At 43.7% G+C, this 14,159-nt stretch overlaps 1 protein-coding gene across 4 annotated transcripts in view; it reads right to left on the bottom strand.

Moving 5' to 3' along the window:
* inpp5b (inositol polyphosphate-5-phosphatase B) overlaps positions 1-14,159 on the bottom strand; it is a 194,884-nt gene that overhangs the window by 58,417 nt on the left and 122,308 nt on the right. For all 4 annotated transcript variants that reach the window (XM_059954331.1, XM_059954328.1, XM_059954329.1 and 1 more), the window contains 2 exons: positions 5,794-5,949; positions 1,157-1,258 (listed from right to left, as the gene is read on the bottom strand). In XM_059954331.1, the coding sequence (XP_059810314.1) occupies positions 1,157-1,258; positions 5,794-5,949 (258 nt within the window). The remainder of the gene's footprint in view (positions 1-1,156; positions 1,259-5,793; positions 5,950-14,159) is intronic.

The following is a 14,159-nucleotide window of genomic DNA, read 5'->3' as shown; positions in this document are numbered from 1 at the left end:
CTCTTTAACTTGTTAAGAGTTCAAAAATCCCATCTATTGCCACGAGAGGTAATGAGTAATTACAGCACCTGTCCATTAACTCCCCCTCCTCAATCATCCAATCTGCTCCAAGGCTGCAAAGGAGGCTCCAATATTGTTCTTTCCCACCCAATTTTCCTTGTTCACTGTCCCATCCCAAGCACCGATCCTCTTTAAGGACTACCCTTTCTTGCTCTACCTTTTCTTTTAAAATGGAAACTATCACGCCCTTCCCGTCTACTTAATCTCCTTGGCAACTACAGCCCATGCTGAACAGCGGGCACGCTCATCCCAGCCACAGTTAATCATGGCAGGCACACTATTGTGTTGAACTATAAAGCAACTTTAGTAATAACTAAGGCTGAGCCCCCTTGATCGCTCTGATGTTTGCAGTGGGGAGAATCACAGCCAAGAAAAACACTTAGCACTCAACTGGAATGCCTGTTTGGATGACTGGGATTTCTCAGCCACAATGCTTCTGTTATGAGGTTCAACTGAACCAGATTTTGTGCATAGTAATTGTTTAATGCTTCAGTTGCAATGTAGAACATAGCACAGTAAAGGCTCTCCGGCCCACGATGTGGGCTGACCTTTTAGCCTACTCTAAGATCAATTTAACCTTTTCCTCCTGTTTAGCCCTGCACTTTTCTATAATCAAGGTGCTTATCTAAAAGTTTCTTGAATATCCCTGATATATCTGCCTCCACCAGCACCCGTCAGCGTGCTTCACACATCCATCACCCTCTGAAAAGAACTTACCTCTGACAACTCCCCCCCTCCCATAGTTTCCTCCAGTCACCTTAAAATTAGCTTTTCCTATCCTGGGGAAAAATCTCTCTGGCTGTCCACTTGATCTTTGTCTCTTACTACCTCTAACAAGTCACTACTCATCCTCCTTCACTCCAAAGAGGAAAGACCTTGCTCACTCAACCTTTCAAACTCTAAAGCGTTAAGAGTTCAAAGCTTCCTTCTATTCCATCCTTTAGAAATTACAATATATCACTAATTTTGGGATAGAGTCTGGAACTGAGCTCTGATAATGCTGGGCTTATCGATGCATTTCAGAATCATTAGAGGAAGCCACAGAACTGGAAATTCAGACTGAAAGAGGAGTGAATTGGTCTGGCTGCAGACTTACCCAACACAGTAGATATCAGGCGGTTCATCATTGCAGCTTAACCAAGGCTTCAGATCCTGCTTTGGAGGCTTGCCGTTCACATTGTATGTTCCTGCAAAAATTCTGAACAAAACACAAACAAAAGCTTGAAAGCCAAAAGCTGAATAACAGCATAGTATAAATGGGTGAACATACTTTTTCCATTATCTTCCACTTAATGCAAGCACAGTAATAGATGGTTAACTCACAGGCTAACGAAGCATCAGCAAGTGAGCAAGGTTACAGACTATGTGTTTGTAGCTAATGCATTAGTTGCACCATGTGTCTGACTTAAGGAAACCCTGGAAGTTGTAACGCATGTTATCTTACTTTTCCTCATGAGGAATCGCTTTTGATGGCCTAATAGAAGTTATTTCTATAACACAGAGGCTTTTCTTATCAGGGGTAAGCAATTGAGCATAGGTGTCAGTTCGTCCACCTTACAGTCCGCTTCCGTGCGCCCAAGAGGGCCTCGGCTCTGACCCGCAACTTTCCCAAGGAGGTTATAAATTCAGTGGAATCATCTTGCTCCCGCACTGGGAAATAGCCACCACGCTGACTATTTAAACATGCCAATGCACCCATACCATCAGAATGGCAACAGGTCCATTTGTGCTTTCTGCGAGGAACAGGACAAGTCAACACACTGTCAGCTCTGCACAAACAGTGCAGAATACCATACACACAACTACATCTTTCCAAAATACTCTGCAAAATAACATTATCTCCGAATAGGATCTGTCATTCAGTAAAGTTATCTCAAAACAGAATTAGTCACTCAGTAAAGAAACTGACCTTTTGACCCACCAAGTACGTACCAACCATTAAGTACATCTCTAAACTAATCCTACGTTGATGTCATTCATTACTTGCCTGTTTATCCCCCCCAAATCCTACTGCCTCCAATAAAAGAAATAAAAATCTTTTAATCTGCTACTGGTAATTGGTGTGGACTATGGAAAAATCATCAGATACCTGGTCACAGTTGGATTCAGCAGATGATATCAACACAGATTCATTAAAGCCAAACTCAATCAGGTCTAACGTTGTGGAAGTTGTTGTTTGGTGGGAGTAGTACATTACAATACACAATAAAATCTATAATTTGGAATACCTTCAAAGTACAAAGTAAATTTATTATCAAAGTACAGATATGTCACCATAAACAACCCTGAAATTAATTTTCTTGCGGGCACACTCAATAAATCCATTATAGAATCAATGGAAGACCACACCGACTTGTGCTTTCAATCGGTGTGCAAAAGACACAACCTGTGCAAGTACAATTCAAAGCAAAATTCATTATGAGTACATACATATCATCACGTACAACCCTGAGATTCTTTTTCTATGGATATACTTAGAAAATCTATAGAACAATAATTGTAAACTGCAAACATCAGGAACTATAAACAAACTGTGAAAATGTAAATATAAACAAACAGCAATAAATAATGAGCATAAAATAACAAGATGGCATTAAATGCTGAGCTGTAATCAATAAAGAGCATCCTGATGTATGCATCTTTGTTGTCCAGATTTCCAAGGTTGAACGAAGAGCCAACAAGATGGTATCTGCCATAGATGGGCTTTGGTAGGCAAATTGGAGTGGATCCAAGTTGCCATTCAGACAGGAGCTGATATGCTTCAACACCAGCCTCTCAAAACACCTCAGCACTGAGGATGTAAGTGCTACTGGGCAACAGTCATTGAGGCAGGTAACCACACTCTTCTTGGGCACAGGTATGATTGAAGCCTGCTTAAAGCAGGTGTATTACACATTGTGGGAGTGAGAGGTTGAAGATATCTGTGAATGTACCAGCCAGTTGGTTGGCACAGGTCTTTAGTACTCAGCCAGGTACTTTGTCCAGACCGGATGCTTTTCTTGGATTCACTCTCTTCACTGTGCAGGTCGCACATCATCTTCAGATACTGAGACCAAAGGATCACCAGGAAAAATAGGGGTGCGTGATGGTTCCACCATGTTCTGTGGTCTAAGCGAACATAGAAAGCATTGATTCATTCAGAAGCAAAGCTCTGCTGTCCCCTATGTCGCAAGATTTAGTTTTGCTGGATGTTATGGCATTTAACCCCTGCCACAGCTGTCAAGATTGATTTCAGTCTATTCCAGAATCTCCACTTCCTCCATGAGGTGGCTTTCCAGAGATCATACCTGCAACTCTTGTAGCATTCTTGATCTCCAGATGTGAATGCCTCTGATCTGATTCTTAGCAGGCCCCCAGATTTCATTGTTCATCCAGGGCTTCTGATTGGGAAAAAACCCAAACGATTTTGGTGTTTCCTCTCTTTTAAAACAGCTGTTTTAATAAAGTCTGTATCGACCCTGGTGTAGTCACTCAGGTCCTCAGATAAGTTCATGAACACAGCCCAGTCTACTGACTCAAGGCAATCCTGCAACTGTTACTCTGCCTACCGTAACCACCTCTTAGTTGTCTTGATCTCCAGAGCCTTGCTCTTTAGGCTCTGTCTGTATGTAGGTAGCAGGAGTACTTCCTTATCATGGTGTAGCAGTGGTGTAGTGTGTTAGGAACCTCTGGTGCAACAGGTTACAGGCTGGTGATAATTAGGGAAGATTTTCTTCAAACAGATTAGGTTAAAGTCGCCAACCATAATTTGAAATGTGCTGAGATGGGCCATTCCTTGTTTATAGACAACATCGTACAGCTTCACATTTCAAATAATAAATACATGAATAAGCAACAAATATTGAGAACAAGAGATGAAGAGCCCCTAAAAGTGAGTCCACAGGTTGTGGGACTATTTCAATAATTGGGAGAGTGAAGTTATCTCCATTGGTTCAAGAGCCTGATACTGGAGGGGTAATAACTGTTCCTAAACTGAGGCTCCTGTACCTGCTACCTAATGGCAGCAGTGAGAAGAAAGCATGACCTGGGTGGTGGGGGTGCTCCCTGATAATGGATGCTACTTTCCTATGATAACCTTCATGTAGATGTGCTCAATGGTGGGAAACATTTTACCTGTGATGGACTGGGGGCTGTAACCACTACTTTTTGTAAGAATTTCCATTCAAGGGCATTGGTGTTTCCATACCAGACTGTAGTGCAGCCAGTCAATATATTCTCCACCACACATCTATAGAAGATTGTCTTTGTTTTAGATGTCATGCTGAATATTCACCAAAACTAATTTAACCAAGTAGTTCAAAACGAGAGGAAACAAAAATACTGAGGTAGTGTTCATGGTTCATTGTCCTTTCAGAAATCTGCTGGCAGAGAGGAAGAAGCTGTTCCTAAAATGTTGAGCGTATATCTTCAGGCTCCTGGTCCTCCTCTCTAATGGTAGCAATGAGAAGAGGGCTTGTGCGGAGTGATGGGGGTTGCTAATGATGGATGCCGTGTAGGTGCTTAGTCCCTCAATCTAACGCTGGGTCTCCCAGATACAAAGGAGGCCATGCCAGAAGCTCCTTAGATTGGGAGACCGCTTCACCAAGCACCTATGCTCCGTAAGCCAGAGAAAGCAGGATCTCCCGGCGGCCACCCACCTTAATTCCATTTCCCATTCCGCTATGTCTGCCCATGGCATCCTCCACTGTTGTGATGAGGCCACAAGTAGGTTGGAGAAACAACATCTTGTATTCCATCTGGGTAGCCTCCAACCTGATGGGCTTGAACATCGATTTCTCGAACTTCCAGTAATGCCTCCGCCTACCTCCTTCACCATTCCCCATCCCCTTTTCCCTCTCTCACCTTATTGCCTGCCAATCCCTCCCTCTGGTGCTCCTCCCCCCTTTTCTTTCTTCCATGCCCTTCTGTCCTCTCCTATTAGACTCCCCCTTCTCCAGCCTGGTATCTCTTTCACCAACTTCCCAGCTCTTTATTTCACCCCTCACCCTTCTGGTTTCACCTCTCACCTTGTGTTTCTCTCTCTCTCCTCCCCCCACCTTTTAAATTTATGCCTCAGCTTTTTTTCCCTCCAGTCCTGCCGAATGGTCTCGGCCCAAAACATCGGCACTACTTTTTTCCACAGACGCTTCCTGGCCCGCTGAGTTCCTCCAGCATGTTGTGTATGTGTTGCTCGGATTTCCAGCACCTGCAGATTTCCTCTTGTGAGTGATTGACGAAATTTGATGAGGCACTTGAAATGTTACGTTTTGCCCAAAAGGTTGTGAAGCAACATAAAGAGAGTACTTTGCAAATTGATTCCAGCATGATGGACCTTAATTATGTAAGTAAATTACAAAAAGTACAGATACGATATTTTAAAAAATCCCAAAACGAAAGGGATGGAGAATGGGCAGGTTAAAGAACCGAAAATGATATGACAAATAATCTTGCACAGTCAGTGCTTTGGGGTTTGAATACAGCAGCCGTTGGACAAATTCAATTGTAGTGTTCCAAAAGTAGCTGGATAAGTATTTAAGAGAATCTCCAGAGCTGAGGGGAGGGGTGCTCATACAGAACTGGTGGAGATTCAATGGGTTAAATGGTTCCCTTCTGTGTTGTCATCGGTTTATAATTCAACGTCTAGCAAACTTGGGCTGCTCACTGATCACGAGAAGAATTGCCCCAATGAATTGCTAAGCAGAGTCTGTTCAGGAAGCGCTAACATAATAACACAAACTGTGGATTTAAACTAACCTGTAATCTTGAATGTATGTGTACTTTTCTTCTTGCTTCAGTAGCTCAGATTTGATTAAATTGTCCCTCAGTCCAAACTGTGGTAGACTGAGGATGTGTCCTTTGCTTGTAACCGTCACCTTGCTATTGCAGATGGTGTCATCAATTATTTCTGGGCTGTAGGAATGGAAAGACAACACTTAATGCAGATCATTATTGTATTGTGGAATGGAATATAAATGCAATTTATGGTAAATATATATAAATAAATTAATTTGGAGTATCATTAAGGCTCCACTCTGCAAGATGGAGAATTATAAAATGGTTATGAAACACAAATAATGGGCTATTAAGAAAATTCACCTGGTCTTATTTTGCCCCTTTTCCCTGTAAATCTGGGTGTTGTTCCCTCCCAATTCCTGATTATGTCCATCACCGCTAGTCAGTGAATTTTATATTACACCAACCTTGCTCATCAAAATAAGTCCTTCTTGTACTTCTTGGCCAACATTTTAAATCTGTGCCCTCGATCCTTGAATGGAAGCAGATTTCCTCTGTTCACCCCCCATTGAGAGCTTGCTCGATGACAGTCCAACTTCAACTGTTTACATTCCGAGGAGAGCGTTCCATGTTCCCCAGCCTGAATTTACAGTTAATATTCACCATCCGCAGAAATGCTCGTGCAAATCTTTTCTTGTAAAACACAGGCCCACTCTGTGAACCGAGACCTCAAATACAACAGAGACTATACACACTAGACATCCTGCAGATGTTGAAAATCCAGAGCAACGTGTCCCGATGAAGGGTCTTGGCCCGAAATGTCGACTGCCAACTCCGCTGCATAGATGCTACCTGACATGCTGAGTTCCTCCGCCATGTTGTGTATGTTACAAAAGAGATTACTTTGCTTATGCATAAAAACATAGAAAACCTATGGCCCACAATGCTGCGCCAAACATATACGTACTTTAGAAATTACCTTGGGTTACCCATAGCTCTGTGTTTTTCTGTTGGGTCGCAGTTGCTTTCAGGTTTATAGTTACATCATCATTCATTGCTACTGCTGTTTCCTGCAGCATCTCACAAGACTCCACACTCAATGAGAGAAGACCTCATGTACTTTTCCTTCACCCAACAAGAGCTGGCAAGGGCATTGCAATCTTCCCCTAAAACTCCCTGCCCCCGCCGCCCCACAATCCCCGATGCTCTTGCAGAGATTTTCCTTGCACCCTACTTGCAGGGAGGACCAGGTTGTATCCCGGGAGGGCCTCTTGTATGATGAACAAGATTCTTCACAAACCTGTCCAACATCCTCTGACCTCTTTGGGATAATTTCCTGTCCAGCTTCCATCCTCTCACTTAGTTACGACATCTCCCTCCTTCTGAAGGGTTTTGAAATGTCACGTCTCTTCGACAGTTGGCTGCAAAGTACAGCTAGCCAGATGACACGCTGTTGAATAAGCAAATCTGCAGCATGTCGCCAGGGAGTGCTGCACTAAATTTGACCACTTCCCTTAACAAAAGAACAAGCTGATAACACCATTCTGCTAGCAACACCCACAAAATGCCGGAGGAATTCGGCAGGTCGACGGAGAAGATAAACAGCCGACGTGTCGGTGGGGTGGGGGGGGTGCACTGGAAATGGGGCATTTGCTGGAATTAGAAGATGGGGGGAGTACAAACTGGCAGGTGATAGGTGAGAGGCAAGGTGGGTGGGCAGGAGCTAATGTGAGAAGCTGCGAGATGATGGGTGGAAGAGGTAGAGGGCTGGAGCCTGATAGGTGGGGACGGTGGAATGATGAGAAGGAGGTGGAGCGACAGAGGGGAGGTCACAAGGGCAGGGCAGCCAAAAGGGGTGAAAGGGCCTCCAAAATGGGGAGAAAACAGAAACAAAGAAAAGAGATGGGGTGAAGAGGGGAGTAGTTACCAGAATCTTAAGAAATCAGTCTTCGTATCATCAGGTTGATGACTACTCAGGTAGAACATGAAGTGTTGCTCACCCATTCCAACTGTTTAAGTGACTTTTGTAAAGATTATTAGGATGTCACTTACTGCTGTTTTAACACCATGAAAAAAGGATGGAGTAACCTTTAGACCCCTTTCTTTATTATATTCTCTAATGCAGGATATCATAAAATCGAGCAGTGGTTCCTGATCTGGGGCCCACAGACCCCTCAGTTGATTGTAAGGCACCATGGCATAAAAAGACCCTGTCATTGAGTTATACTGCACGGAAACTGGCCCTTGGGCCAAACTCATCCACACTGACCATGCAGGGCTTCAACCTGGAAAGGTAAAAATTCCTTTTCTCCCAAAGATGCTGCTCTACTTGTTAAGCTGTTCCAGCAGATTGTCTGTTGCTCTCTCTCTCTCTCTCTCTCTCTCTCTCTCTCTAGACCAGGTGTTCTCAACCTTTTTTATGCCAAGGAGCCTTACTGTTCACCGAGGGGTCTGTGGACCCCAGGCTGGGAAACCTTGCTTGTAACCTTTCCTGTCAGCATACTTGTCCAAATGTCCCTTTGTTAAATGTTGCCAATGTACCTGCCTCTACCACCCCTGGCAGCTTGTTCCAAATACCCATTACCCTCTCCCACCTTAAACCTAGGCCTTATAGTTTAGACTATCCTACCCTGGAAAATTGGACTGTGATTATCTACAAACTTCTATCAGGTTATCCCTTAACCCATTACTCTCCAAGGGAAACAGTCAAGGGAAACTACTTGAGACTCCAGTCCTGGCATCACACACAAAATATTGGTGGAACACAGCAGGCCAGGCAGCATCTAGAGGGAGAAGACGAAGGGTCTCGGCCCGAAACGTCGACAGTGCTTCTCCCTATTGATGCTGCCTGGCCTGCTGTGTTCCACCAGCATTTTGTGTGCTTTGTTTGAATTTCCAGCACCTGCAGATTTCTTCATGTTTACTCCAGTCCTGGCAACGTCTTTGTGAATCTTTTCGAAACTGTCCCCAACATCACACCTTTCCTGTAGTGTCAGAATGAGAACTGCACACAATACTCCAAGTGCAGACTCACCAACATCTTCTGGGATGTAATATGGTGTGCCCTGCTCAATGAAGTCAAACATGCCATGCGTCTTCTTCACCATTCTGTTTATCTACGTCGTCATTTCAGGAAACTACAGCGTATACTGGTATACCTAGCTCCCTGTGTTCAACAACACACCCTAGGGCACTACCATTCACTGTTTATGTTGTGCCATGACTTAACACTCCAAAATACATCACTTCACACTTGTCTAAGTTAAATTTAATTTGCCTGAACAACTTTTCAAGTATAACCTTTGACAACCTTCTCTAATTGCAAACATATTGGGTATGCCACCTAAATTTTCATCCAAATCATTAATACAGATGACAAACAATAGGGATTCAGCACAGATCCCTGTTGCACCCTCTGGCCACCGGTCTCCAATCTGAAAAAGAACCTACCACCAACTTCTGGCTTTTGCATTCAGCTGGCAAGCTCACCCTCGATCCATCTTATCTAACCTTCTGGACCATCCTACAATGTAGGATCTTGTCAATAGCCTTGATGTCAGCATCTATCACCCTAACATCATCAATCCTCTAGGTCAGAGGTTTCCAACCTCTTTTATGCCATGGACCTCCACCATAAACTGTTGGGTCTGTGGACCCCAGGTTGGGAACCCCTGCATCTAGGTCAACTCAAGAGTCGTAGCACAGGTAGAGGCTCTTCGACCTAATGAGTCTTTGCCAACCCAGCTAGCCCCAACTCTTCAAGAAACTCAAATCCGTGAGACATAATTTCATGGACATGGACCAATGAGTCTATGCCAACCCAGCTAGCCCCAACTCTTCAAGAAACTCAAATCCGTGAGACATAATTTCATGGACATGGACCCATGAGTCCATGCCAACCCAGCTAGCCCCAACTCTTCAAGAAACTCAAATCCGTGAGACATAATTTCATGGACATGGACCCATGAGTCCATGCCAACCCAGCTAGCCCCAACTTTTCAAGAAACTCAAGTCCATGAGACATAATTTCCTGCACACAAAGCCATCCTGATATTTCTTAATCTTTGCCTTTCTAAATGGAAATCTCCAGTTTGTCTCTCAGAATCTCTTCCAGCAATTTTCCTGTCAGGAATGTTAAGGCTCACTGGCTTATAGTTCCCTGATTTGTCCTTGCAGCCATTTTAAATAAAGGCAAAACATCAGGCACCCTCCAGTCTTCCAATACCTCACCCATGGCTGATGAAGATGCACCAGTCTCTGCCAGAGTACTGGCAAGTTCTTCCCCAACATCCCACAGCACCTCAGTGAACCTCCGGGAATTTATCCATCTTCATGCATTTCAAGACAGCCAGTAACTGCTCTTTCATTGTGGCTTTGGTCCCTCTATGCCTTCCCTTTTGTCAGAAAGTATCCTGTCTGTACTTAATGTACCTGAACCATCACCTATTGTCCTGTTACAGGTTTACTTTATCTCTGCATTTGAGGTTCCTCAATGAAAGGTCTCAGCCTGAAATATCGACTGTTTATTCCCCTCTGTAGAGGCTGCCTGACCTGCTGAGTTCCTCCAGTGTTTTGTGCACGTTCCTTCGGATTTCCAGTATCTTCAAAGTCTCTTGTTCTAGTGTTTCCTATTTTGAAGTTCTGCTTTAGATTTCTGGTCGTAAGCCCTTTAATCTGATGATTATCAACGCTCACTAAAGTTTGTGGGAGGGGAAGTCTCTGCTAGGGTAACATTGGAGACAGTGACCATGGGAATAAACTGCAAGGCCATCCAATCAATGAGTTAATGAGAAGACAAACAAACAGATATAGATAGGCAGACAGACAGACATACTTTATTGATCCCGAGGGAAATTGGGTTTTGTTACAGTTGCACCAACCAAGAATAGTGTAGAAATATAGCAATATAAAACCATAAATAAAAGTCTGTAAAAGCTGCTAAATGCAGAGCAAGAAAAAAAAGCTCCATTCCCTGTGGAAACAAAACTGGAAAAGGTGGAAAATGCTTATAAGCTTATAACATCACATGTGGAACTGTAACAGATACTACTACTACGTCGACTCAGGCCTACGGGGCCGGCGTCGGGCACAATGACAGACTCTCTACTCCTCCCTCATCAGAGTGTTCAGTTCATCTACATTAGCTGCACTGCCATCTTCTAGGAGCGTGTTGACCATAGTCTTGTGAGGGCGCCCAGGGTTCATCCTCCCATGCTTGGGCTGGCAGGTAGCTCAGGGTGGCGTAGACAGTGCCCTGCTAGTTGCAGTCTTCTCACCTCGATTTTAATAGTGAGCATCGGTAGGTCGTCATAAAGCTCGACGTTCATCATGTGCTGTTGCCAGCTGACGTCAAGAGCCATCCGGAGCATCCGTGAATAGCAACCATCTAGTGACTTTCGCATGGTCTTGGTGAAAGCTTACAGAGTGCCAGACCATCTACTAAGAGCAACAGAGTCTAGGTATACCAAGACCATGGCGAAAGTTGTATCACCAGATGGAGAAACAGGTGTGTTCGAGCTCCTAGCTGGTGTGCTGCAAGGAGACACTCTGGCACCCTACGCCTTTATAACCCTCCTTGATTAAGCTCTACGTCAAGCTACTGAAGATCATGACAAGGTTGAGGTTTTAAGCATAAAATCAGGACGAACCAAAAGGGTCAGACCAGTTACGCTCACAGATTTCGATTTTGCAGATGACGTAGTCCTGCTCTCTGACCAGATGGAGGAAGCACAGCAGCTACTGACAAAAACAGAAATTGAGTGCAATAAAGTTGGACTTCACCTAAGCGCTAAAAAGACAGAGTACATGGTGTTCAACTGCGACAAAGGTACTCTCAAGACCGTAAAGAATAATACCATTAAGGAAGTCTTAGATTTCAAGTACCTCCGGGTCAAGAATGATGAGTTCGGAGAAGGACATAAAGATACGGAAGGCGTTGGTGTGGAGGGCTATGAACAACATGAAGGCAATCTGGAGGTCAATCCTGACCAGAGGGTTCAAAAAGAGGATCTTCATAGCAGTTATAGAGCCCATTCTCACGTACGGGTGCAAGACCATGAAACAGATGGGGTAGTTTTAAGAAGTTGAATTCAAACTTAACTGCTATTGCTCATTTCTGCTACATCTTCTCTAATGCTATACTTAATGAGATACCCAATTTACTTTTCCCTCACCCCACAGGAGCTGGTACAGGCACTGCAAACTTCCCCAAACTGCAGGCCACTATATACTACTGTAATGTTCTGACAAAGACCTTCCCGATACCCTTCTTCCAGGAGGCCAGGCTACATACCAAGAGGGTGTCAGTGAAGATAGAACATGAGGTACCACTCCTCAAACAACAATGAGATGGGAAGGTTGGTATGGGAGCGGGATAGAGACTTGAACTGGCAGGAAGTTGCTGAACGTAGGCACTTCACAAAGCTATCGTCCAATCTGCGTTTGATGCCACTGTTGCAGAGACCGCGGTATGGATGCTGAATGTGAGATGTTAGTTTGGAAGAAGCGCAGGGAAATTGCTGCTTCAGCCAGAAGGACTGTTTGAGACCTTCGATGATGGGAAGGGAAGAGGTGAAGGAGTGAGTGCTGCATACCCTGTAGCTGCAACGGGAAGTGTGGTGTGGTGCTTGGTCAGAATCGAAGCAAACACCGGGGAGCAGACCCCACGAAATACTAAAAGGTTAAGAGAGGGGAAGACGTGTCAGTGGTGGAATCTCTGAAGATGACAGAAGTTGTTCAGAATATTCTTTTGAATGTAGAGGCTGGTATAGTGGATAGTGAGACGGTCAACCTGAAACGTTAGTGCTGATTCTCTTCCCATCGCATCTGCAATTATTTTTTTTACCTTTGCTGGTTCGGAAAGATACTGATTCAAACTGTTTTCACTGTTCAATGTTTTTCCAATGCATAACGTGCATACGATTTTATTTTAAATACCATACCAAGCATGCATTTCAGCAGCAGGGTCTCACAGTAGTTAATGCATTGCTTTACGGCGCCAGCCAGCGTTCCCCCATCGGAACTCAATTCAATTCCTGCTGCTGCCTGCAACTGGTTTGTATGTTCCCCCCATGACAGAGTGGGCTTCTGCCAGGTGCTCTAGTTTCCTCCCACTTTCTTAGGTCTATTCTAAGTCTATTCTTTCAACAACACTGGAGCATTTTAAACCATCCAAGGCTACTTTTTTTTGGGGGGGGGAAGGGTGATGGGAGGGGTTGCAGGTGAAAGCTTCTTCTACAATTTGACTTCCAAAACATTTATCATGTAAGGATCTACCGGTATATATTTAGTTTATTCCAATTCAATATTCATAACCAATCAATATCAATCTCATTTTTATTCTTTTTAAATTGGGCCATGATGAAGCTAGAAGGAAGATAAAGCTCCCTGTCCTGACTGAGATCACAAACCACCTTTTGCAATGTGTAAACTAAATTCTGAATGTGACAATCAGTCACACTGGAGTTTTGCCAGGTAACTGTTGCAGGTAGTGAATTCAGTTAATATACAACAAATGTCTCTCCCATGTGAACGGATGGCAGTCATACAAAGTGAGTTCAGTATATTTGTCACAAGGAACCACCAGTGATTCTCATCCGTATCAATTTCCACACGATGTAAATCTTTCACTATACATTTTACAAAATATTTAGGTTATTTTTAAGAATGCCTGTAATAATATCATTCTTTCTTATGTATAGCTTAGCCGAATTCCATGATGGAAAGATCAAACTATCTGCAGAATAGTTGTAAACACCATCCCAGAAACAGATTATTACATTCATCATGCTGACAGAGAGGAGAAACATTAATTTTATTTGTCATTTTCCTTTGAAACATACAGTGAAATACGTTGGTTGTGTCAACGGCCATACAATCCGAGAATATGTGTGTGCGTGTGTGGGTGGAGGCAGCCTATAAGTGCAGGCAAGCTCCTGGCACGAACGTAGCATGTCCATTACTTACCAACCCTACCCTGTAGATCTTTGAAACTTGGGGGGAAACCAGAGCACGTGGCCAAGGGGAGAATCCATAAACTGACAGATTGGGGGGGGGGTGGGGGAGAAACTGAACCCTGATCTTACAGCTAGCACTGCAGTAGTGTTATGCTAACTGCCACACTACTGCACCGCCCGTTCAAAGGATGTGACTTTCAGAAAATTGTAACATCACTTTAAAGAGATCATTTTTGGTGATGTCTCAGGTGATGAGGCTCACTCTACATTCTCATTTTGTTACTTAAACCTCATAAAGAAAATCAAAATTCTAATGAGAAAAGACAGAATAAAATGCCTTCAAAACTAAACCTTTTCAACAGAAATAGCTTCACTACTGATAATTTGAACCCATACTGATTTGCTTTCACACACCTTGTGGTAATGGTACTG

The sequence above is a fragment of the Hypanus sabinus genome, chromosome 30, assembly GCF_030144855.1.
Source record: "Hypanus sabinus isolate sHypSab1 chromosome 30, sHypSab1.hap1, whole genome shotgun sequence".
Taxonomy (NCBI): domain Eukaryota; kingdom Metazoa; phylum Chordata; class Chondrichthyes; order Myliobatiformes; family Dasyatidae; genus Hypanus; species Hypanus sabinus.
Note: the sequence above shows the minus strand (reverse complement) of the source record. Positions and strands in the feature narration are given on the sequence as shown.